We start from the raw sequence: 26,357 nt of genomic DNA on the forward strand, positions 1-26,357 counted from the left end.
GAAAGAGTGGGACGTAAGGAACCCCACCATGACAACATACTGCAATGCAGTGAGGAAGCAGGAGAAGAAGTTTGAGGGTTTAGAGCTCCATCATGTTCCGAGATTGAAGAACCAAGCAGCTGACGAGTTGGCAAAACTCGGATCCACTCGGAGACCAGTCCCGAGTGATGTCTGCCTCGAGCACCTTCATCTTCCCTCAGTCAAAGAAGATCCCTTCACAGAAGAACCGGTACAACCCAAGAGCGCAACAGATCCGACTGAAGTCGATGTACCTGCTGTGGTTGATCTGGTCACAGAGATTCTGGCTGTCATTCCCGATTGGACTGTGCCGATCATTGCATATATCCTAAGGCAAGAACTTCCAGAAGATGAAGTCCAAGCCAGGCAAATAGTTCGCAGGTCGAAGGCATTCACTGTCATTGATGGTCAATTATACAAGGAGAGTGTTTCGGGCGTTCTTCAACGTTGCATTTCCCAAGAGGAAGGGCAGTTGATCCTAGAGGATATTCACTCGGGAACCTGCGGTCATCACGCTTCTTCAAGAGCAATTGTCGCCAAGGCATTCAGAGCCGGTTTCTTTTGGCTGCAGGCAAACGAGATGGCTAAAGATATGGTCGACCGATGTGAAGGCTGTCAGTTCTACTCCAACAAGTCCCACAAGCCAGCATCTGCATTAAAGACGATCCCACTTGTGTGGCCATTTGCAGTTTGGGGATTAGATACAGTCGGACCATTCAAGACAGGCCAAGGAGGCTACACACATCTGTTGGTGGCAGTCGACAAGTTTACGAAATGGATAGAAGCCAAGCCCATCAAGAAACTCGATGCCTCAACACCTGTCAAGTTTGTCAGGGACATCATTTCTAGATTCGGGGTACCTCACAGCATAATCACGGACAATGGGACGAACTTCGACTCGGACAGATTCAAAGGCTTCTGTGAGAGTGAGGGCATCCGAGTGGATTTTGCTTCCGTAGCACATCCTCAATCCAACGGGCAAGCTGAGCGGGCGAATGGGCTTATTCTTCAAGGTTTGAAGCCCCGACTCCTGCGAGAGGTAGGACACGCTGCTGGTGCATGGGTCACCGAGTTACCTTCAGTGCTTTGGGGCCTCCGCACCACTCCGAACAGATCAACGGGGGATCACCGTTCTTCCTCGTTTATGGAGCAGAAGCGGTCCTTCCGAGTGACCTGCTTCACAATGCCCCACGAGTCGAACTCTTCTCCGAAGCCGAAGAAGAACAAGCAAGGCAAGATGGAGTCGATCTTCTAGAGGAGGAACGCGAGATGGCACTTACTCGCTCAACAATTTACCAGCAAGATCTGCGACGCTTTCATGCGCGTCACGTCAGGAGTCGCACATTCCAAGCAGGCGACTTAGTGCTCCGAGTGGATCAACAAAGACCCCACAAGTTGGCTCCGGCCTGGGAAAGGGCCTTTCATCATCTCCAAGGTGCTGAACAACGGAGCATACAGACTCTACAACATTCAGAGGGAGACAGACGAGGCGCGCACATGGAACGGAGATCTCCTCAAGCGTTTTTATACGTGATCGTCGACTGAAGCAGTGTAACGAACAAGCTGTGACGAAATAATATATACTGCACATTCAGTTTTTTGCAGATGCAGAGTCCTCTCACGGTCGCACACTCCGGTCACAAAAAAAAACTTAGCTGCGATCCCGAATCGCCTAAGTACTAACTTCCTCCGAGTGTGCACTACACGTCGCATTCGGAGACTTAGCTGTGATCAAGAATCACCTAAGTAATAACTTCCTCCGAGTGTGCACTACACGTCGCACTCGGAGACTTAGCTGTGATCAAGAATCACCTAAGTAATAACTTCCTCCGAGTGTGCACTACACGTCGCACTCGGGGACTTAGCTGTGATCAAGAATCACCTAAGTACTAACTTCCTTCGAGTGTGCAATACACGTCGCACTCGGGGACTTAGCTGTGATCAAGAATCACCTAGGTACTAACTTCCTCCGAGTGTGCACTACCCGTCGCACTCGGGGACTTAACTGTCATCAAGAATCACCTAAGTAATATCTTCCTCCGAGTGTGCAATACACGTCGCACTCGGAGACTTAGCTGTGATCAAGAATCATCTAAGCAATAACTTCTTCCGAGTGTGCTCTAACACGCCACACTCGGGGACTTAGCGGTCACCAAGAATCGTCTAAGTCATAACTTCCTCCGAGTGTGCACTACACGTCGCACTCGGAGACTTAGCTGTGGTCAAGAATCACCTAAGTATTAATCTTCTCCGAGTCTGCACTAAACGTCCCACTCGAAACAGCATTCAAACAAAAGACTAAATGCTTTCATTCCGATTCCAAAAGTCTAAGAAAGGATAGCTAACTCGGTGCGGATCAAGCTTACCCACACCGATTTAAAAGTATCACAGCCAACAGAAGTGGCAACAGTACCTTACAGTTAAACACTCCGCATACCAAGGATAAAGTTTTATTCCGCATCAGCTGGGCCGGCGCCAGGACTGGAGGGCTCCATGAAAGTGTCCAAGTCGATTCCATCGGCGATGCGGGTAGCAGTCTCAAGGAACGTCTCCATGAAGTCTTCGAATCGAAGCTTCTTCGTGTTGGCGACCTTCAATGTCTTCAGCTTATCTTCCCGCACCTCCTTGCAATGGACTCGGACCAAGGACAGCGCAACATCAGCACCGCAACGCGCTGCCGATTTCTTCCACGATTGCACTCGGCTCGGAATCTCCTCCAGTCGCGCCATCAAGGATTCCATCTCCTGCCGCGACTCGTCTTCCGGCCAAAGTTCCTTGTCAATTCGGCCAACGACTTCTCTCAGTCGACCGATGAAAGGACTCACTTTGCCTACGCGGATATGCGCCCGGAGCAGATCCCGGTTGGCGTCCTCGCCGAGTGGCACGTTGTCCTTAATGGACCGCTCCACAGTCGCCGCTTCAGCTTCAGCGTCAACGCAAAAGTCTGCAACAAAAGGGAAAGTATACAATAAAAACCGAGTGTAACACACACGGTACAAGCACTCGGCAAAACATAAGGCTTACCAGCCAGACGAGTCATCATCTGAACAACCCAGTCGTTCACATACTTCTCTTGAGCTATGTATCGTTTGTTCCGAACGGCCATCTCATTGTGCATAGCAGTCCTCTGTTTCTTCATTCTCTCCACCTCCTCCATCAACACCTTGTTCGCCTCCCAAGCTTCCTCCAGGGACTTCTCTCGTCCCTCCAGGACATCCTTCATGCCGGCCATGGCGAGCATAGCAGCATCAAGTTCACCAGCGAGCTGGTTCCTCTCCGCCCTCAGGGCCTCATAGGCCGTTCCCATTTCACAAGTTTTCTGCCACCAAGGAACAAAGGGTAATCAGCAAGTTTATCAGTTCACAGTCTAAGTTCTTCAGACCCCTGCCGACGCAAGTAGTCGACAGCGGTCTCGGGGACTACACCTAGTGGGTTCACTGAGAGTGACCCCACTGGCATGCACCTCAAACAGGCCTGCCCTATTGAGATGCATGTTTTCACCTACGCCTCAGAGGCCAATACTACCCGACCTGAGTGCAACTTACTCTCGGGGACTCTTATCGCAAGTGCACTCCGACTACAACAAGTACTCGCACTCGGCAATCCTATCTACAGAAACAACCAAACTAAAGGCACAATGTATAAAGACAACTGTCGGTGCAAGCACTCGACAGAAGTCTCGGGGACTACACCCACTGGGTTCACTCAGAGTGAACCCATTGCAAACAACTACAACACCCAGTGGGTTACAGGAGAAAAGTAAATACTTACTAGACTACTTACTCGGATATCATCGCGCAGCTCCAAGCTCCGCTGGTACAAGGCCGCAACGGAGTCATAAGCCCTCTTGGCTTCTCCAGCCATCAGCTCCGCCTGCATCATGGCCCCCTTGGCCGCTCCCACCTGCTCCTCCGGAAGGCGCCGGATGCTGAATTCAGCATTTGACGAACCGGGAATCGTCGGAGGGTCCTCGGGCATCCCAAGGTCCGCCCCAGTCGGTTCCCCCCACCAGCACCGGTTCAGTCGGTGGCGGCGCTTCAGTCGGCGGGGCGTCGGCGGCTGGAGTGGTAGCAGGAGGAGCAGCCTCAAGGACAGGCTCCAGGACAGGCTCCACGGCGGGGTCGGCTCTCCCCTGGTCGTCCTCGTCCAGGCAAATGGCCCCTAACAAGCCAAATGACATGACGTCTCAGAAAAAGAAAGAATGGCGCAGTCCGTGGGGATAAAACACCCGACTCTCCTACAACACACCTGGCTGGGACGAAACGATGTTGTCCGTGTCCATGGGGTCGTCCCCTTGGCGGGCCGGAGAGGTTGCAGAGGTGGCGACCCTGTCGAGCGAAATCCATTCGACTTATAAACAGGAGTTCACTCGGATAACAGAAAGAGCCGAAAGTTAGATTCACTTACGTGGAGGTGATAGGGATAGCAACCCTCATTCGCGGCAGAGCCTTCCGAGGTTTGGGTCCACTCGGCTTGGGCGCCCTGGAAGACTGGCCTGCGGGTTCAGCGGCGGCGTCCCTGGCCCTCTTGGTGCCTCGAACACTCGGGACCACCGGAGCAGCAGGCAGAACACTCGACGACACAGGAGGAGCTGAAGGGACGGCGGGCTCGTGTCGGCGCTTGGTCCGATGCTCTGGTCGTGGAGGAGGCGAGTCTTGCTCTTCATCCTCTTCCTCTTCCTCGCTGTCCTCCTCCTCCGACTCCCCGCTGTTGGAGACGTATTTGGCGCTCTCCATGCTGCCCTCTTGACTGCCTTCCTCCTCTTCCTCCTCCGGATTCCCATTCGAGACGGGGGAGAACCAGTTGGTCCACGCCTGCATGAAGTTCAGTCGGAAACGTTAGGCATCACACGGAGATATAAGTAAGCGACCGGAATCAAGACAATTCAATGCACTCGGATAATACCACTCACCTGATTCGGTGGAGGGTGGTCCGCGCTGTAAGGCTTCACTCGGCGAGCTCCTTTGGGGTTCTCACAGGGGCCCGTGATTTGGAGCACCCACGAGGTCACCCTCTCCTCGGGTACGCCCACCACGTTGGTCCGAGTGGAATCCTCGGGCCCTGTGTAGTGCCACATAGCATGGTCGCGAGCCTGCAGCGGCTGGATCCGCCGACCAAGGAAGACTTCCAGCAGGTCTATACCGGCGACCCCCCTCCTGACAACATCCACGAGTGCCTCAACCAAAGGCTGGATGTCGTTCTTCTCGGCCTTCGAGAGCGCGAGTTGCTTGGGCGGGGCGGGACGGTCTAGACTAAACGGAGGCAGCCCAGTCGATGCATTCGGACAGGCGATGTCCTGGCAGTAGAACCACGTCGACTGCCAGTTCCTAACCGACTCACTCAACTAGAGAGCAGGATAGCTGCTCCGACTCTTCTTCTGGAACCCTAAACCCCCGCAGAGCTGGAGGAGGTGCGTCTTATCGTCTGACTAACTAAGACGTTTGATAGTTTGGGATCGGGCGGAGAAGATGTGTTTGAACAAACCCCAATGGGGAGGGCAACCGATGAAGCACTCGCACAAAACGATAAAGGCAGAAAGATGGGCGATGGCATTCGGAGGAAAGTGATGGAGTTGAGCCCCGAAGTGATTCATGATGCCTTTAAAGAAGGGATGCGGGGGCAAAGAAAAGCCTCTGTGAACATGGCTGAGGAGCAGGACGCGCTCCCCCTCCCGAGGCGCCGGCTCGACCTCGTCGTCCGCCGACAGCCTCCAGGACTTATGCACGAGCATTCCGTGCTCCACCAGCTCCAGCAGATCTCCCTCCGTCACCGTGGAGGGGAGGAAATCTCCTTGGATCCACCCCGCCGGCAGCGGCCGCTGCCGCCGTTGAGCAGCCGCCGCCTTGTTCTTCTTCTTCCTCGCCTCCATCTTGCTGGTCTGACCTTTGGTCATGGACGCGACGGTGAGCCCTCGAGAAGGAGGAGAAGGAAGGAGTGCAGGAGCGCAGGGGGTGGCGAGGAGGACGGAGCAGGCGAGAGCGAAAGATTCGGCGAGCGTAACGGAGGAGTCTCGCCGTCCAGATTTAAATAGAGCGCCGGCTGGGTCGCTGGCGAATGGGCCCGAAATCTTATCCACCCGACCAGCCGCGGCGATATCAGTGGAGGAGTTGAAGGCGTGAGAATCGAGGCGTCAGGTGCTACTCGAGCGCACTGGCGTCATCCCCGCTGAGCGCGCGGAACCCGAAATTTGAGATCCTGGAAAATCCGCTGCTGTCAGTTGACCGGTCGTGTCAAAAGATGCCGCAGAAGCACTCGGTTCCTGACAGTTTGTTTCGCAAGCACTTCCACTCGGATCGCTGGTCAGGAAAGATAAAATGGATAGAGGCAAGCAACGCCCAAGCCAAACCTAGTCCAGTCGGATCTAAACTCAAGCACCGCTTCGGCGTTTCAACCCCAATCCATTCGGGGACTAATGATGGGGTCATAGTCCTAGGGTAGGGTCATAGGCCTGCCATACATGTCCTACCCAAGGACTACCCCACACAAAGGACAGGACCCTAGGTCTGCCCCGACTGAATTAAGTGTTGGAAATATGCCCTAGAGGCAATAATAAATTAGTTATTATTATATTTCTTAGTTCATGATAATCGTTTATTATTCATGCTATAATTGTATTGATTGGAAACACAATACTTGTGTGGATACATAGACAAAACACTGTCCCTAGTAAGCCTCTAGTTGACTAGCTTGTTGATCAAAGATGGTCAAGGTTTCTTGGCCATAGGCAAGTGTTGTCACTTGATAACGGGATCACATCATTAGGAGAATCATGTGATGGACTAGACCCAAACTAATAGACGTAGCATGTTGATCGTGTCATTTTGTTGCTACTGTTTTCTGCGTGTCAAGTATTTGTTCCTATGACCATGAGATCATATAAGTCACGGACACCGGAGGAATGCTTTGTGTGTATCAAACGTCGCAACGTAACTGGGTGACTATAAAGATGCTCTACAGGTATCTCCGAAGGTGTTCGTTGAGTTAGTATGGATCGAGACTGGGATTTGTCACTCCGTGTGACGGAGAGGTATCTCGGGGCCCACTCGGTAATACAACATCACACACAAGCCTTGCAAGCAATGTGACTTAGTGTAAGTTGCGGGATCTTGTATTACGGAACGAGTAAAGAGACTTGCCGGTAAACGAGATTGAAATAGGTATGCGGATACCGACGATCGAATCTCGGGCAAGTAACATACCAAAGGACAAAGGGAATGACATACGGGATTATATGAATCCTTGGCACTGAGGTTCAAACGATAAGATCTTCGTAGAATATGTAGGATCAAATATGGGCATCCAGGTCCCGCTATTGGATATTGACCGAGGAGTCTCTCGGGTCATGTCTACATAGTTCTCGAACCCGCAGGGTCTGCACACTTAAGGTTCGGCGTTGTTTTATACGTATTTGAGTTATATGGTTGGTTACCGAATGTTGTTCGGAGTCCCGGATGAGATCACGAACGTCACGAGGGTTTCCGGAATGGTCTGGAAACGAAGATTGATATATAGGATGACCTCATTTGATTACCAGAAGGTTTTCGGAGTTACCGGGAATGTACCGGGAATGACAAATGGGTTCCGGGAGTTCACCGGGGGGGGGGGGGCAACCCACCCCGGGGAGGCCCATGGACCTTAGGGGTGGCGCACCAGCCCTTAGTGGGCTGGTGAGACAGCCCAAGAGGGCCTATGCGCCAAGAGAAGAAAAATCAAAGAGGAAAGAAAGAAAAAAAAAGGAAGGAGGTGGGAAGGAAAGGAAGGACTCCCACCAAACCAAGTCCAACTCGGTTTTGGGGGGGAGTCCTTCCCCCCTTGGCTCGGTCGACCCCCTTGGGGCTCCTTGAGCCCCAAGGCAAGGCCCCCTCCCTCCCACCTATATATACGGAGGTTTTAGGGCTGATTTTACACGACTTTCTCACGGCAGCCCGACCACATACCTCCACGGTTCTTGGACCCCAAGGCAAGGCTCCCCCCTCTCCCTCCTATATATAGTGGGGTTTTAGGGCTGATTTGAGACAACTTTGCCACGGCAGCCCGACCACATATCTCCACGGTTTTACCTCTAGATCGCGTTTCTGCGGAGCTCGGGCGGAGCCCTGCTGAGACAAGATCATCACCAACCTCCGGAGCGCCGTCACGCTGCCGGAGAACTCTTCTACCTCTCCGTCTCTCTTGCTGGATCAAGAAGGTCGAGATCATCGTCGAGCTGTACGTGTGCTGAACGCGGAGGTGCCGTCCGTTCGGTACTAGATCGTGGGACTGATCGAGGGATTGTTCGCGGGGCGGATCGAGGGACGTGAGGACGTTCCACTACATCAACCGCGTTCACTAACGCTTCTGCTGTACGGTCTACGAGGGTACGTAGATCACTCATCCCCTCTCGTAGATGGACATCACCATGATAGGTCTTCGTGCGCGTAGGAAATTTTTTGTTTCCCATGCGACGTTCCCCAACAGTGGTATCAGAGCTAGGTTCATGCGTAGATGTCTTCTCGAGTAGAACACAAAAGTTTTTGTGGGCGGTGATGTGCGTTTTGCTGCCCTCCTTAGTCTTTTCTTGATTCCGCGGTATTGTTGGATGAAGCGGCTTGGACCGACATTACTCGTACGCTTACGAGAGACTGGTTTCATCGCTACGAACAACACTGTTGCTCAAAGATGACGGGCAAGTGTCGGTTTCTCCAACTCTAGTTGAATTGGATTTGACCGAGGAGGTCCTTGGATGAGGTTAAATAGCAACTCATAGATCTCCGTTGTGGTGTTTGCGTAAGTAAGATGCGATCCTACTAGATACCCATGGTCACCACGTAAAACATGCAACAACAAAATTAGAGGACGTCTAACTTGTTTTTGCAGGGTATGCTTGTGATGTGATATGGCCAATGATGTGATGTGATATATTGGATGTATGAGATGATCATGTTGTAATAGTTAATATCGACTTGCACGTCGATGGTACGGCAACCGACAGGAGTCATAGGGTTGTCTTTAAACTAACGTTTGTGTTTGCAGATGCGTTTACTATTTTGCTAGGACGTAGCTTTAGTAGTAATAGCATGAGTAGCACGACAACCCCGATGGCGACACGTTGATGGAGATCATGATGATGGAGATCATGGTGTGACGCCGGTGACAAGAAGATCGTGCCGGTGCTTTGGTGATGGAGATCAAGGAGCACGTGATGATGGCCATATCATGTCACTTATGAATTGCATGTGATGTTAATCCTTTTATGCACCTTATTTTGCTTAGAACGACGGTAGCATTATGAGGTGATCTCTCACTAAAATTTCAAGACGAAATTGTGTTCTCCCCGACTGTGCACCGTTGCTACAGTTCGGCGTTTCGAGACACCATGTGATGATCGGGTGTGATAGACTCAACGTTCACATACAACGGGTGCAAAACAGTTGCGCACGCGGAACACTCGGGTTAATCTTGACGAGCCTAGCATGTGCAGACATGGCCTCGGAACACATGAGACCGAAAGATCGAGCATGAATCGTATAGTTGATATGATTAGCATAGAGATGCTTACCACTGAAACTATTCTCGACTCACGTGATGATCGGACTTGAGATAGTGGATTTGGATCATGTACCACTCAAATGACTAGAGAGATGTACTTTTTGAGTGGGAGTTCTTAAGTAATATGATTAATTGAACTAATTGTCATGAACATAGTCTAATGGTCTTTGCGAATTACGATGTAGCTTGCGCTTTTTTATATGTTACTAGAGAAAATTTAGTTGAAAATTGATAGTAGCAAAACTTTGCAGACTGGGTTTGTAAAACCGAGGATTGTCCTCGTTGCTGCACAGAAGGATTATGTCCTTAATGCACCACTCGGTGTGCTGCACCTCGAGCGTCGTCTATGGATGCTATGAACATCCGACACACACGTTTCTGATGACTACACGATAGTTCAGTACAAAATACTTAATGGCTTAGAAGCAAGGCGCCGAAAACGTTGTAAAACGTCACGGAACATAAGTGATGTTCTAAAGAGATGAAATTGTGATTTCATGCTTGTGCCCTTGTTAAGAGGTACGAGACCTCCGACAAGATTCTTTGTCCACAAAGTAAAGGAGAAATGCTCAATCGTTGAGCGTGTGCTCAGATTGTCTGAGTACAACAATCACTTGAATCAAGTGGGAGTTAATCTTCCAGATGAGATAGTGATGGTTCTCCAAAGTCACTGCCACCAAGCTTTGAGAGCTTCGTGATGAACTATAACATATCAAGGATAGATACAATGATCCTTGAGCGATTCGCGATGTTTGGCACTGCGAAAGTAGAAATCAAGAAGGAGCATCAATAGTTGATGGTTTGTAAAACCACTAAGTTTCAAGAAAGGCAAGGGCTAGAAGGGATACTTCGTGAAACGGCAAAACAGTTGCTGCACTAATGAAGAGACCCAAGATTAAACCCAAACCCGAGACTAAGTGCTTCTGTAATGAGGGGAACAGTCACTGAGGCGGAGCAACTCTAGATACTTGGTAGATAAGAAGGCTGGCAAAAGTCGAAAGAAGTATATTTGATATACATGATGTTGATGTGTACTTTACTAGTACTCCTAGTAGCATGAGGGTATTGGATACCGGTTCGGTTGCTAAGTGATCAGTAACACGAAATGAAAGCTACGGCATAAACGGAGCCTAGCTAAAGGCGAGGTGACGATAAGTGTTGGAAGTGTTTCCAAGGTTGATATGATTAAACATCGCACGCTCCCTCTACCATCGGGATTGGTGTTAAACCTAAATAATTGTTATTTGGTGCTTGCGTTAAGCATGAACATGATTGGATCGTGTTTATTGCAATACGATTATTCATTTAAATAGAATAATGGTTACTCTATTTTCTTGAATATTCACCTTCAATGGTTTATTGAATCTCGATCGTAGTGTTACACATGTTCATGATATTGGTGCCAAAAGATACGAGTTGATGATGATAGTACCACTTACTTGTGGCACTGCCACTTGAGTCATGTTAGTATAAATTGCATGAAGAGGCTCCATGCTGATGGATCTTTGTACTCACCTGATTTCGAATCACTAGTGACATGCAAATCATACCACATGAGCAAGGCCTTGTTTTCATTGAGATGAAATAAGATAGTAACTTGTTGGAAGTGATACATTTTGATGTATGCAGTCCAATGGGTGCTGAGGCACGCAGTGGATATCATTATGTTCTTACTTCACTGACGATTTGAGTAGATACAGGAGTATTTACTTAATGAATCACAAGTCTGAAATGTTGAAAAGTTCAATTCCGTTTCAGAGTGAAGTTCGTCGTAACAAGAGGATAAACTGTCTACGATATGATCATGGAAATGAATATCTGAGTTAGGAGTTTTGGTACGCAGTTAAGACAATGTGGAAATTGTTTCGCAGTTCATGCCACCTGGAACATCATAGTGTGATGATGTGTCTGAACGTCATAGCCACACACTATTTGGTATGGTGCATACTATGATGTCTCTTATCGAATTACCACAATCGTTTATGGGTTATGCATTGGAGACATCCGCACTCACTTTAAATAGGGCACCACGTATTTCCGTTGAGATGACACAGTATAGACTAAGGTTTAGAGAAATCTAAACTGTCGTTTCTTGAAAGTTTGGGGTTTCGACACTTATGTGAAAAAGTTTCAGTCTGATAAGCTCGAACCCAAAGCGGATAAATGCATCTTCATAGGATATCCAAAACAGTTGGGTACATCTCCTGTCTCAGATCCAAAAGCAAAGTGTTTGTTTCTAGAAACGGATCCTTTCTCGAGGAAAGGTTTCTCTCGAAAGAATTGAGTGGGAGAGTGGTAGAACTTGATGAGGTTATTGAACCATCACTTCAACCAGTGTGTAGCAGGGCGCAGGAAGTTGTTCCTGTGGCGCCTACACCAATTGAAGTGGAAGCTGATGATGGTGATCATCGAGCATCAGATCAAGTTACTACAAGCCTCGTAGGTTGACAAGGTCGCGTACTACTACAGAGTGGTACGGTAACCCTGTCTTGGAGGTCATGTTGTTGAGCAACAGTGAACCTACGAGTTATGGAGAAAGCGATGGTGGGCCCAGATTCCGACAAATGGCTGGAAGCCATGAAATCCGAGAGAGGATCCATGTGTGAAAACAAAGTGTAGACTTTGGTAGAACTACTTGATGGTCATAGGACTATTGAGTAAAATGGATCTTTAAAAGAAGACAGACGATGATGGTGATAAGTCACTATTAAGAAAAGCTCGACTTGTCGCAAAGATGTTTTCGACAAGATCAAACAAGTTGACTATGATGAGACTTTCTCACTTGTAGCGATGCTAAAGGTCTGTTAGAATTATGTTAGTTGTTGATGCATTATTTATGAAATATTGCATGTAGGATGTCAAAACATTGTTTTCTCAACGGTTTCCTTGAGCAAACATTGTATGTGATACAACCAGAAGGTTTTGTCGATCCTGAAGATACTAGCAAGTATGCAAGCTCCAGTGATCATTCAATGGACTGGTGCAAGCATCTCGGAGTTGGAATATACACTTTGATGAGATGATCAAAGATTTTGGGTTTGTACAAGGTTTATGAGAAACTTGTATTTCCAAAGAAGTAAGTGGGAGCACTATAGAATTTCTGATAGGTATATGTGGTTGACATATTGTGGATCAGAAATAATGTAGAATTTCTGTAAAGCATACAAGGTTGTTTGAAAGGAGTTTTCAAAGGAGTACCTAGATTACGCTACTTGAACGTTGAGCATCAAAATATCTATGGAGATAGATCAAAAGCGCTTAATAGAAGTTTCAACAAGATGCATGCCTTGACAAGTTTTTGAAAGAGTTCAAAATAGATCAGCAAAAGAGAGTTCTTGGTTGCGTTGTGAGGTGTGAATTTGAGTAAGACTAAAAACCCGACCACGGCAGAATAAAGAGAATAGACGAAGGTCGTCTTCTATGCCTTAGCCGTAGAATCTAAAGTATGCCATGCTGAGTACCGCACCTGATGTGTGCCTTGACTCAAAGTCTGTTGAGAGGTACAAAGAGTGATCCATGATTGAATCACAAGCAGCGGTCAAAGTTATCCTTAGTAACTAAATAGACTAAGGAATTTTTCTCGATTATGGAGGTGGTTAAAGAGTTCGTCGTAAAGGGTTACGTCGATGCAAGCTTTGACACTAATCCGAATTACTATGAATAGTGAAACGGATTCGTATAGTAGAGTAGATATTTGGAGCATTTCCGAATAGCACGTAGTAGCAGCATCTATAAGATGACATAAAGATTTGTAAAGAACGCACGGATCTGAAAGTTTCAGAACCATTGACTAAAACCTCTCTCATGAGCAAGACGTGATCAGACCCCATAACTATATGGGTGTTGGATTCGTTGGAATCACATGGTGATGTGAACTAGATTATTGACTCTAGTGCAAGTGGGAGACTGTTGGAAATATGCCCTAGAGGCAATAATAAATTAGTTATTATTATATTTCTTAGTTCATGATAATCGTTTATTATCCATGCTATAATTGTATTGATTGGAAACACAATACTTGTGTGGATACATAGACAAAACATTGTCCCTAGTAAGCCTCTAGTTGACTAGCTTGTTGATCAAAGATGGTCAATGTTTCCTGGCCATAGGCAAGTGTTGTCACTTGATAACGGGATCACATCATTAGGAGAATCATGTGATGGACTAGACCCAAACTAATAGACGTAGCATGTTGATCGTGTCATTTTGTTGCTACTGTTTTCTGCGTGTCAAGTATTTGTTCCTATGACCATGAGATCATATAACTGACGGACACCGGAGGAATGCTTTGTGTGTATCAAACGTCACAACGTAACTGGGTGACTATAAAGATGCTCTACAGGTATCTCCGAAGGTGTTCGTTGAGTTAGTATGGATCGAGACTGGGATTTGTCACTCCGTGTGACGGAGAGGTATCTCGGGGCCCACTCGGTAATACAATATCACACACAAGCCTTGCAAGCAATGTGACTTAGTGTAAGTTGCGGGATCTTGTATTACGGAACGAGTAAAGAGACTTGCCGGTAAACGAGATTGAAATAGGTATGCGGATACCGACGATCGAATCTCGGGCAAGTAACATACCGAAGGACAAAGGGAATGACATACGGGATTATATGAATCATTGGCACTGAGGTTCAAACGATAAGATCTTCGTAGAATATGTAGGATCCAATATGGGCATCCAGGTCCCGCTGTTGGATATTGACCGAGGAGTCTCTCGGGTCATGTCTACATAGTTCTCGAACCCGCAGGGTCTGCACACTTAAGGTTCGGCGTTGTTTTATACGTATTTGAGTTATATGGTTGGTTACCGAATGTTGTTCGGAGTCCCGGATGAGATCACAGACGTCACGAGGGTTTCCGGAATGGTCCGGAAACGAAGATTGATATATAGGATGACCTCATTTGATTACCGGAAGGTTTTCGGAGTTACCGGGAATGTACCGGGAATGACGAATGGGTTCCGGGAGTTCACGGGGGGGGGGGGGCAACCCACCCCGGGGAGGCCCATGGACCTTAGGGGTGGCGCACCAGCCCTTAGTGGGCTGGTGAGACAGCCCAAGAGGGCCTATGCGCCAAGAGAAGAGAAATCAAAGAGGAAAGAAAGAAAAAAAAAGGAAGGAGGTGGGAAGGAAAGGAAGGACTCCCACCAAACCAAGTCCAACTCGGTTTGGGGGGGAGTCCTTCCCCCCTTGGCTCGGCCGACCCCCTTGGGGCTCCTTGAGGCGAGGCCCCCTCCCTCCCACCTATATATACGGAGGTTTTAGGGCTGATTTTACACGACTTTCTCACGGCAGCCCGACCACATACCTCCACGGTTTTTCCTCTAGATCGCGTTTCTGCGGAGCTCGGGCGGAGCCCTGCTGAGACAAGATCATCACCAACCTCCGGAGCACCGTCACGCTGCCGGAGAACTCTTCTACCTCTCCGTCTCTCTTGCTGGATCAAGAAGGCCGAGATCATCGTCGAGTTGTACGTGTGCTGAACGCGGAGGTGCCGTCCGTTCGGTACTAGATCGTGGGACTGATCGAGGGATTGTTCGCGGGGCGGATCGAGGGACGTGAGGACGTTCCACTACATCAACCGCGTTCACTAACGCTTCTGCTGTACGGTCTACGAGGGTACGTAGATCACTCATCCCCTCTCGTAGATGGACATCACCATGATAGGTCTTCGTGCGCGTAGGAAAATTTTTGTTTCCCATGCGCCGTTCCCCAACATTAAGGAGTCCCGATCATCCAGTCGGTAACAGGCCCTGAGTCATCCAGTCGGAGACTAGCATTCGGAGGGCATCAAGCTAACCAACTAGGTACACTCGGTACGTCGTAACCTCTCCAGAGGGAAACTGCCGTACGTTTCCGGGTGCATTTATTAGCATTTAGAGCATACGTTACCTGTAATGTACGCATTCAATCGCCACTACTCCACCCCTGAATCAGAACCATTGTGGAGGGCAGCGCACTCTATATAAGCCGCCCTCCCCCACTGGTAAAAGGGTTAGTGAGAAAATCATTGTACTCCATATTACACTCGGTAACAAGCTCCGAGAGCACTGAGACGTAGGGCTGTTACCTCCACCGCAGAGGGGCCTGAACTCATACAACCTCGCCGTAGCTAGGACTCTGCCGATCTCATTCGTACCCTACACATCTACTGCCAGGCTTATACCCACGACAGTAACCGTCTCGCAATAAACAAGATCCAGATATAATGTTCATGCTCAACGCAGGCACTAAATAACAATGATTTAAGTTCATAAGTAATCCTGATGGTAACTGAAGTGAAACTGTGCCGACGGCGATTGCATCAACCTTGGAACCATTTCCTACGCGCATCGTCACTTCATCTTTCGCCAGCCTTCGTCTATTCCGCAGTTCCTGTTTCGAGTTGCAAATATGAGAAACAGAACCGGTATCGAATACCCAGGCACTACTACGAGAGCCGGTTAAGTACACATCAATAACATGTACATCAAATATACCTGATTTTTCTTTGGCCGCCTTCTTATCAGCCAGATACTTGGGGCAATTGCGCTTCCAGTGACCCATACCCTTGCAATAGTAACACTCTGTTTCAGGCTTAGGTCCAGCTTTGGGTTTCTTCGTCGGATTGGCAACAGGCTTGCCGCTCTTCTTTGAATTACCCTTCTTGCCTTTGTCGTTTCTCTTGAAACTAGTGGTCTTATTCACCATCAACACTTGATGCTCTTTACGGAGTTCAGACTCTGCGACTTTCAGCATCGCAAACAACTCGCCGGGAGACTTGTTCATCCCTTGCATGTTGTAGTTCAACACAAAGCCTTTATAGCTTGGCGGCAGTGATTGAAGGATTCTGTCAGTGATAGCTTCTTGCGGGAGTTCAATCCCCAGCTCAGCTAGACGGTTTGAGTACCCAGACATTTTGAGCACATGTTCACTGACAGACGAGTTCTCCTCCATCTTGCAAGCATAGAATTTATCGGAGGTCTCATACCTCTCGATCCGGGCGTTCTTCTGAAAGATAAACTTCAACTCCTGGAACATCTCAAATGCTCCATGACGCTCAAAGCGACGTTGAAGTCCCGGTTCTAAGCCATACAAGACTGCACATTGAACTACTGAGTAGTCCTCCTTACGTGCTAACCAAGCATTCTTAACATCCTGATCAGCCGTAGCGGGTGGTTCATCTCCTAGCGCAGCATTAAGGACATAATCCTTCTTCCCAGCTTGTAATATTAGCTTATGATTACGAGCCCAGTCTACAAAGTTGCTTCCATCATCTTTCAACTTAGCTTTCTCTAGGAACGTATTAAAATTCAGGGTGACTGTCGCGTGAGCCATGATCTACAACACAAATATATTCAAAGTGGACTTAGACTATGTTCATGATAATTAGAGTTTAACTTAATCAAATTACTCGCTAAACTCCCACTCAAAAAGTACATCTCTCTAGTCATTTGAGTGGTTCATGATCCACTTACACTAGCTCAAGTCCGATCATCACGTGAGTTGAGTATAGTTTCAGTGGTAAGCATCCCTATGCTAATCATATCTTCTATATGATTCATGATCGACCTTTCGGTATCATGTGTTCCGAGGCCATGTCTGCACATGCTAGGCTCGTCAAGCTTAACCCGAGTGTTCCGTGTGCGCAACTGTTTTGCACCCGTTGTATGTGAACGTTGAGTCTATCACACCCGATCATCACGTGGTGTCTCGAAACGACGAACTGTAGCAACGGTGCACAGTCGGGGAGAACACAATTTCGTCTTGAAATTTTAGTGAGAGATCACCTCATAATGCTACCGTCGTTCTAAGCAAAATAAGGTGCATAAAAGGATTAACATCACATGCAATTCATAAGTGACATGATATGGCCATCATCACGTGCTCCTTGATCTCCATCATCAAAGCACCGGCACGATCTTCTTTGTCACCGGCGCCACACCATGATCTCCATCAACGTGTCGCCATCGGGGTTGTCGTGCTACTCATGCTATTACTACTAAAGTTACATCCTAGCAAAATAGTAAACGCATCTGCAAGCACAAACGTTAGTTATAAAGACAACCCTATGGCTCCTGCCGTTTGCCGTACCATCGACGTGCAAGTCGATATTATCTATTACAACATGATCATCTCATACATCCAATATATCACATCACATCGTTGGCCATATCACATCACAAGCATACCCTGCAAAAACAAGTTAGACGTCCTCTAATTTTGTTGTTGCATGTTTTACGTGGTGACCATGGGTGTCTAGTAGGATCGCATCTTACTTACGCAAGCACCACAACAGAGATATATGAGTTGCTATTTAACCTCATCCAAGGACCTCCTCGGTCGATTCCGATTCAACTAAAGTTGGAGAAACTGACACCCGCCAGTCATCTTTGAGCAACGGAGTTACTCGTAGCGATGAAACCAGTCTCTCGTAATCGTACGAGTAATGTCGGTCCGAGCCGCTTCGATCCAACAATACCGCGGAATCAAGAAACGACTAAGGAGGGCAGCAAAACGCACATCACCGCCCACAAAAACTTTTGTGTTCTACTCGAGAAGACATCTACGCATGAACCTAGCTCATGATGCCACTGTTGGGGAACGTCGCATGGGAAACAAAAATTTTCCTACGCGCACGAAGACCTATCATGGTGATGTCCATCTATGAGAGGGGATGTGTGATCTACGTACCCTTGTAGACCGTACAGCAGAAGCGTTAGTGAACGCGGTTGATGTAGTGGAACGTCCTCACGTCCCTCGATCCACCCCGCGAACTATCCCGCGATCAGTCCCACGATCTAGTGCCGAACGGACGGGACCTCCGCGTTCAGCACACGTACAGCTCGACGATGATCTCGGCCTTCTTGATCCAGCAAGAGAGACGGAGAGGTAGAAGAGTTCTCCGGAAGCGTGACGGCGCTCCGGAGGTTGGTGATGATCTCGTCTCAGCAGGGCTCCGCCCGAGCTCCGCAGAAACGCGATCTAGAGGTAAAACCGTGGAGATATGTGGTCGGGCTGCCGTGGCAAAGTTGTCTCAAATCAGCCCTAAAACCCCACTATATATAGGAGGGAGAGGGGGGAGCCTTGCCTTGGGGTCCAAGAACCCCCAAGGGGTCGGCCGAGCCAAGGGGGGAAGGATTCCCCTCCCAAACCGAGTCCTACTTGGTTTGGAAGGTGGAGTCCTTCTTCCCTTTCCCACCTCCTCTTTTTTTTTCTCTTTGATTTTCTTTCCAATGCACATAGGCCCCTTTTGGGCTGTCCCACCAGCCCACTAAGGGCTGGTGCGGCACCCCCAATACCTATGGGCTTCCCCGGGGTGGGTGGCCCCCCCGGTGAACTCCCGGAACCCATTCGTCATTCCCGGTACATTCCCGGTAACTCCGAAAACCTTCCGGTAATCAAATGAGGTCATCCTATATATCAATATTTGTTTCCGGACCATTCCGGAAACCCTCGTGACGTCAGTGATCTCATCCGGGACTCCGAACAACATTCGGTAACCAACCATATAACTCAAATACGCATAAAACAACGTCGAACCTTAAGTGTGCAGACCCTGCGGGTTCGAGAACTATGTAGACATGACTCGAGAGACTCCTCGGTCAATATCCAATAGCGGGACCTGGATGCCCATATTGGATCCTACATATTCTACGAAGATCTTATCGTTTGAACCTCAGTGCCAAGGATTCATATAATCTCGTATGTCATTCCCTTTGTCCTTCGGTATGTTACTTGCCCGAGATTCGATCGTCAGTATCCGTATACCTATTTCAATCTCGTTTATCGGCAAGTCTCTTTACTCGTTCCGTAATACAAGATCCCGCAACTTACACTAAGTCACATTGCTTGCAAGGCTTGTGTGTGATGTTGCATTACCGAGTGGGCCCCGAGATACCTCTCCGTCACACGGAGTGACAAATCCCAGTCTCGATCCATACTAACTTAACGAACACCTTCGGAGATACCTGTAGAGCATCTTTATAGTCACCCAGTTACGTTGCGACGTTTGATACACACAAAGTATTGCTCCGGTGTTAGTAAGTTATATGATCTCATGGTCATAGGAATAAATACTTGACACGCAGAAAACAGTAGCAATAAAATGACACGATCAACATGCTACGTCTATTAGTTTGGGTCTAGTCCATCACGTGATTCTCCTAATGACGTGATCCAGTTATCAAGCAACAACACCTTGTTCATAATCAGAAGACACTAACTATCGTTGATCAACTGGCTAGCCAACTAGAGGCTTGCTAGGGACAGTGTTTTGTCTATGCATCCACACATGTATATAAGTCTTCAATCAATACAATTATAGCATGGATAATAAACGATTATCTTGATACATGAATTATAATAATAACTTTATTTATTATTGCCTCTAGGGCATAATTCCAACAGCTTCGCCAAGCACCGGCAGAGAGTAGGAGGAAGAAGGGCAGGGGTGCGCCGAGAGAGAGAGAGGCAAAAGTCTGATCTCCAATGGCCAAAAGTGCCCACTATATATAGGGGGAGGGAGGGGCTGCGCCCCCTTGAGGGTTTCCCTCTCCTGGGGGGGGGGGAGGAAGCCCTAGATGGGGGCTGGTGCGGCGGCCAAGGGGGGAGGAGGGGTGTGGCGCACCCCTGGTGGGCCTTAGGCCGACCTGGCTTAGGGTTTGCCCCCCCCTTTTCTCTCCCCCACGCATTGGGTTGAGTGGGGAGCCGCACCAGCCCACCTAGGGGCTGGTTCCCTTCCCACTTGGCCCACCTTACCTCACGGGGTCGTTGCCCCCTTCGGTGGACCCCCGGGGCCACCTCCGATGGTCCCGGTGGTCCCGGTACGTTACCGGTGATGCCCGAAACACTTCCGGTATCCGAAACCATCCGTCCTATATATCAATCTTTACCTCCGGACCATTCCGGAGCTCCTCGTGACGTCCGGGATCTCATCCGGGACTCCGAACAACTTTCGGTAACCTCGTATAACAATTCCCTATAACCCTAGCGTCATCGAACCTTAAGTGTGTAGACCCTACGGGTTCGGGAGACAGGCAGACATGACCGAGACACCTCTCTGGCCAATAACCATCAGCGGGGTCTGGATACCCATGGTGGCTCCCACTTGCTCCACGATGATCTCATCGGATGAACCACGATGTCAAGGATTCAATCAATCCCATATACGATTCCCTTTGTCTGTTGGTATAGAACTTGCTCGAGATTCGATCGTCGGTATGCCTATTCCTTGTTCAATCTCGTTACCGGTAAGTCTTTTTACTCGTTCTGTAGCACGTCATCGTGTGACTAACTCCTTAGTCACATTGAGCTCATGATGATGTTCTACCGAGTGGGCCCAGAGATACCTCTCCGTCACACGGAGTGACAAATCCCGATCTTGATTCGTACCAACCCAACAGACACTTTCAGAGATACCCGTAGTGCACCTTTATAGTCACCCAGTTACGTTGTGACGTTTGATACACCCAAAGCACTCTTACGGTATCCGGGAGTTGCACAATCTCACGGTCGAAGGAAAAGATACTTGACATTAAAAAAGCTTTAGCATACGAACAATACGATCTAGTGCTATGCTTAGGATTGGGTCTTGTCCATCACATCATTCTCCCAATGATGGATCCCGTTATCAATGACATCCAATGCCCATGATCATCTATTGACTAACGAGCTAGCCAACTAGAGGCTTGCTAGGGACACATTGTGATCTATTTATTCACACATGTATTATTTTTTTCTCTTAATACAATTATAACATGAACAATAGACGATTATCATGAACAAGGAAATATGATAATAACCATTTTATTATTGCCTCTAGGGCATATTTCCAACAGTAGGCGCGCGCCACGCATGTCCGCTTCGTGTACGCGCCGATGCAAATGAGGCGCAAAATTGGACCGAGAATGGGTCGACAGGCGGACAAAAAGCGAACACGCATTGTTTGGGTCGGCGCGTTAGGCCAACTTTTTGTCCCTGCCGATCCAAACGGACGGCGACAGACGAAATGGATCGCCCCGTTGGAGTTGCTCTAAGTTCGAAGTATACTTCTAAGTACACATATATACGGGAGCGCGTTGAGGCAGTACAAACGTAAACACTCATACATACACAGATACATTAATTCATATGAACATAACACATCCCGTCATTTAGCGGCATCTCCGAAAGATTCCTTCGGCACATCATCTTCAGATTGACGAGTCGTCACTAGCGACTTTGTAATCGAAGAAAACGTCCCTATCACTACACGCACACCACTGAAAGTTCTCAAATAAATCACAAAAATACGAGAATCAATGTAAGTCTAAGACTTAAACTCTGAATTACCTTTATGTAGCTAGCCTACTGGCCGATTTCGGTATAGCTTCGCTCCACAACTCCGGGAGTAGAGTTGATGGAGCTGTAGTCTAAGGGCCTGTTTGGGACTGCTCTGCTTCAGAAAATTCAGCTCCGCTCTTGAAAACGTAAGCCAAACAGGGTAGCTCCACGATATACCGCTCTGTAAAAAAAACTAGAATCTGGGGTCCAACTCCTTGTTTTTTGTGAAGCTCCCTAGGATGTGCTTCATAAAATTATAGAAGCTGGAGTTGGAAGAAAACTACCCACCACTGCCACCAGTAAGTGGATACCCCTTCGTTTCTTACCTCTCATCCAATCAAATAGATCCTTTTCACCAAATATTTCATCCGTGAAGTTGGGGCTAAATGAGAGCCAAACATTCTTTTGAAATGGTTATAACTCCTATATAAAACTGCTCTAAAGTGGATTTGATGAAGCGGAGCTGATTTTGATGGAGTGAAGCAGTCCCAAACAGGAGCGGAAGTGGGCGATTACGGAACATGACCTAAATCTCTTCGAATTGTAAAAAAATAAAGAAAATGTGTCGCTCTCGTAACAACCCGTGGGCGCCCGTACTCTCCTCCCCTTGGATTCCACTCCTCGGAGCAGCAGAACAGAAGCAGAAGCGGGAGCCTGCGCGCGTCTCCCGTCCCCACCACCCACAGCAAGTGCCACTCAGGCCGGCACCACTGCCCCTTTCCTCCGTGCGCCGCCCGCCGCCGTGGCCCCAGCTTCTCGCGCTCGCTCCGTCCGCGCAATGCCGGGCCAGACCATGCCCGGGATCAGAGTTCTTGGCTCGGAGCTCGCTTTGATTCAAGATTAGAGCAACGAGAATAAGAAAAAAGGTTCTTGGTTTTGGGGCAGGCGAGGTTTTCCGCGGCGGCGCGGAGATCGTGCTCGGTTGCGTTGCGTGTTGCTGTCCCCTGGTTTGGTTGGAGAGAAATTGGCGAAAAGTTTGAAATTTGGTGCCGGGAGATCGGGCCGGGCGAGAATGGCTTCCATGGCGGGGGCGCCGAGGGTTAGGTCCCTCAACATCGCGGCGCCGGAGGCGGACGCGAGGCCGGTGCTGGTGCCGGGGGGCAACAAGGCCCCGGCCGCTGCGCGGAAGCCTTCCCCCAAGCCGCTGCGGAAGGCGGCCGAGGCCGCGCCGGAGAAGCCTCCGGCCGCCGACGCGGCCAAGGGGGGTGAGGAGCAGGGCGCAAAGAAGGACGCCGCGGCCGCCACCGCCGGCGTCGACGGCGACGGCGACGCGAGGAAGGGGGGCTCGCCCCCCTTGCCATCGCCGAGGAAGCCGCACGATGCGCCGGCGGTTGTCCTCAACGCGTCCTGCTCCTCGGAAGCCTCCGTGGAGTCGCTCCGCGGCCGGTCCTCAGGCGGAAGGACGGAGAGGAGCTGGCCCCGGCCGGCTGCGGCCAAGCGTGGGAAGGCTGCTGGTAAGGTTGTGGGGAAGCATGCCGGTGTGCCGGAGGTTGTCGCGCCGGTGACGCCGAAGGCCGTCCAAGGGAAGAAGCGGTGCGCTTGGGTGACTCCGACCACCGGTGAGTTCTTGCTTCCTGATGGTTTGTTTATTTGATCAGTTATACGGATGCAATCTGTGCTTGTTCAGAATCGTTGGCTAGAAACACCTGAACATTCATTGTCCAAAAATGTGGTGCAGAATCTTAATTTTAGCATGAATTAACAGTAGTAATCTGAATTTGTGCTTGTTCAGAATTGTTGGATAGGAATACCTGAATTTTTCCTTGTGTTTTAGCATGATTAGAAACTCATCCATAAATTTCTGTGAAGATTGCAAAAGCTCTGGTTTAGAAACTTATTGCTGATTTCTGAACCAAAAAGATTACAATATGACTATCTAAGTTACATCTTGTTATATCAGTGTTCCTTTTTGTTGAGAGCTTTTGACATTACTCATAGGCTGCATTGGATAAAGTGAGCATGTTTTCCTTTAGATTTCATTCTTGTTCTACCTGCTTGAAGGGATTTTGTGATCTTTAGCAGCAGCATCAGCATCTGCTCACCTAACCATTATTACTTCCAGTTCCATACAGAAATGTGCATGTAATTTGTTAAATGTACTGTAGATATTGGCGTTTTAATGTTGCACATCCATCACCCTGAGAACCCATTTGTACTGATTTTGCAGAATGAGTGCGCTGTTAGCCATCCTTTTCTACAGAAACACGTTGTAATCATTTGCTCATCAGCTGGAACTGTAAAAATGACCCGTGAAAAGGGCACTTTACCAACAAGAAAAATAAAAACAAAAAATAAGGGATAGAAGTATGCTTTGCTTCATCTATACCCCAAGAAAACTATAGCTTCAGTCCCAATTCTCGCTTTAGATAATGTTGTGTTGTCACATGATATGGTAGTATGGTTGCCCAGTGCTTTTCGTTTGCCTTAAGGATGAAGTATTCTTACTCTCTGAATCATTTGTCATGAAGAAAGCTGACCTGTCAAACTTCTACTGCCCGTTCATTGTCTGAGCAGATCCTCACTATGTCACTTTCCATGATGAGGAATGGGGGGTTCCAGTTCACGATGACAGGTACCAAAAGTGTTGACTATATTACACCATCTTTGTTACTCTTATTTATATTCTGGAAGCTTAGCATGAATAAACAGTTTGGATATCTAACAATGGCCATGGATTTTACAGGAGATTGTTCGAGCTACTTGTATTATCTGGTGCACTAGCAGAGCTTTCATGGCCTGAAATTCTTAAGAAGAGACAAATTTTCAGGTATTGGTTCTCTAAAGTTGCAAGTAAATAAAGTAATTGTATGTATAGTTTGTTTCCTAATGTTTGTGCTATATGTTCTAGGGAACTTTTCATGAACTTCGATCTGATTGCCATCTCCAACATAAATGAAAAGAAGCTGGTAGCGCCAGCGAGCATTGCCAGGTCCCTTTTGTCAGAGCAAAAACTGCGAGCAGTCATCGAAAACGCTCGCCAGATAGTTAAGGTTCGGAATGTCTGCTTCATCACCATTAACTGATGCTCCTGTGATCTATGTCTTTTGTCCGGGAACTTGTTACATGGCTTCATTATACTGATGCAGAAATTTTCAAACAAAATGCCAATGCAGATTGCAGATGAATTTGGATCCTTCAGCCAGTACTGCTGGGGTTTTCTGAACCACAAACAGATAGTAAGCAAAATCCGATATCCAAGGCAAGTCCCTGTCAAGAGCCCCAAGGCAGATATTATTAGCAAAGACATGGTGCGAAGGGGACTCCGAGGCGTGGGCCCGACGGTCATATATTCCTTCATGCAGGCAGCAGGTCTAACCAATGATCACCTGGTCAGTTGCTTCCGCTTCAAAGAATGCACTGCATGCCCAACCCTTTGCGCGAGTGACACCGACAGTGCGAAGACGAAGGCAGATCGAAAAACGGATGAGCCGAGAACAAAAGCCCGCGGCGAGGAATCGACTGTAAATGCAGACCTGTCGACTGCCGCAATCGACATACTCACCATTTCGTAGCATTACGAGGAGCAGCGGCGTGGTGAGCCGGCTATATATTGTGGTCGTGTTACCTCTGTAGATTTTGTGCTAGGTTGCCCGTTGAAATGAGTCTAGGGATTGTGCATAGATCATTTGTGTCAGTAATGCGACTCGGTCTGTTAGTATATTGATATTACTAGGACCATTATCTTTGGTGAAGACCTTCCGATGCTATGATGTGGGGGCTGCAATTCTGCATCATTGCCTGCATTCCCTGTGGCGCTTGCTTGAGGGCACATTGAAGCAAGCAGATGGATGAACCTGAAATTGCTGGTGCTTGCCCTGTGAGGCCCAGTGACCTAACAGCAGAGGCAGTTATGCATATGCTCAACTGCAGGAAGGCTGCCTCTGTGTGAGGACACAGCAACAACTAGGCTTGGTCGGTCTGTCACTTGGTTCATGCCAAGGACATGGACATGTAAACTACTCCGTATTTTAAACATGTGAAAACACATGATGCATCTTAACAGCGGGCTGAAATGGCGAAATGTCACCAGAGTTGCAGTTGCAGGATGAATGTGCAGAGGCATAACTTTCATTATGTTATATACAGTTGACGAGTTGTATACTACCTGACAAATAAAATATCAGAATGAGATTAAAAAGGGATGAGAGATACGGACGCGGCGTTTTGACTCTGGGGTGCATTTACACCCGAGGTGAACAGTATATATGTTTAAAATAGTCATTTTTTTTCTGATACTAGATGTTCATGTGTGTGAAGCCCTGCCAAATTTTGTGGAGTTCAGACATTTCAATAGCTCTCAGCAAAAAGAGTGAATTTCAGTTTTTACCCTATAGTTAACCATTTGTGACACATTATCCGGTTTGGTGCAACTTTTATCGATATAAGATTTTCGAGAATTTTAACATGGTTTTAACCCAGTTTTGCATTGAACTTATTTATGTTAGATAGGATCAGCAAGTTGCGTCAGTGATTTGTAAAAAAAAGGTGGAAAGAACGGAAGGC

General features: G+C 48.2%; 1 protein-coding gene across 1 annotated transcript; it reads left to right on the forward strand.

Annotated features, from left to right (window-relative positions):
- The first annotated feature begins 22,482 nt into the window (after positions 1-22,482).
- LOC123410964 lies at positions 22,483-25,897 on the forward strand. The gene is made up of 5 exons (XM_045103882.1): positions 22,483-23,413; positions 24,369-24,426; positions 24,538-24,621; positions 24,703-24,844; positions 24,968-25,897. Exons 1-5 carry the CDS (start codon positions 22,867-22,869, stop codon positions 25,364-25,366), a joined length of 1,230 nt encoding a protein of 409 aa, XP_044959817.1. The 5' UTR covers positions 22,483-22,866; the 3' UTR covers positions 25,367-25,897.
- The last annotated feature ends 460 nt before the right edge of the window (positions 25,898-26,357 follow it).

Source organism: Hordeum vulgare, chromosome 7H, assembly GCF_904849725.1.
Source record: "Hordeum vulgare subsp. vulgare chromosome 7H, MorexV3_pseudomolecules_assembly, whole genome shotgun sequence".
Classification (NCBI taxonomy): Eukaryota; Viridiplantae; Streptophyta; class Magnoliopsida; order Poales; family Poaceae; genus Hordeum; species Hordeum vulgare.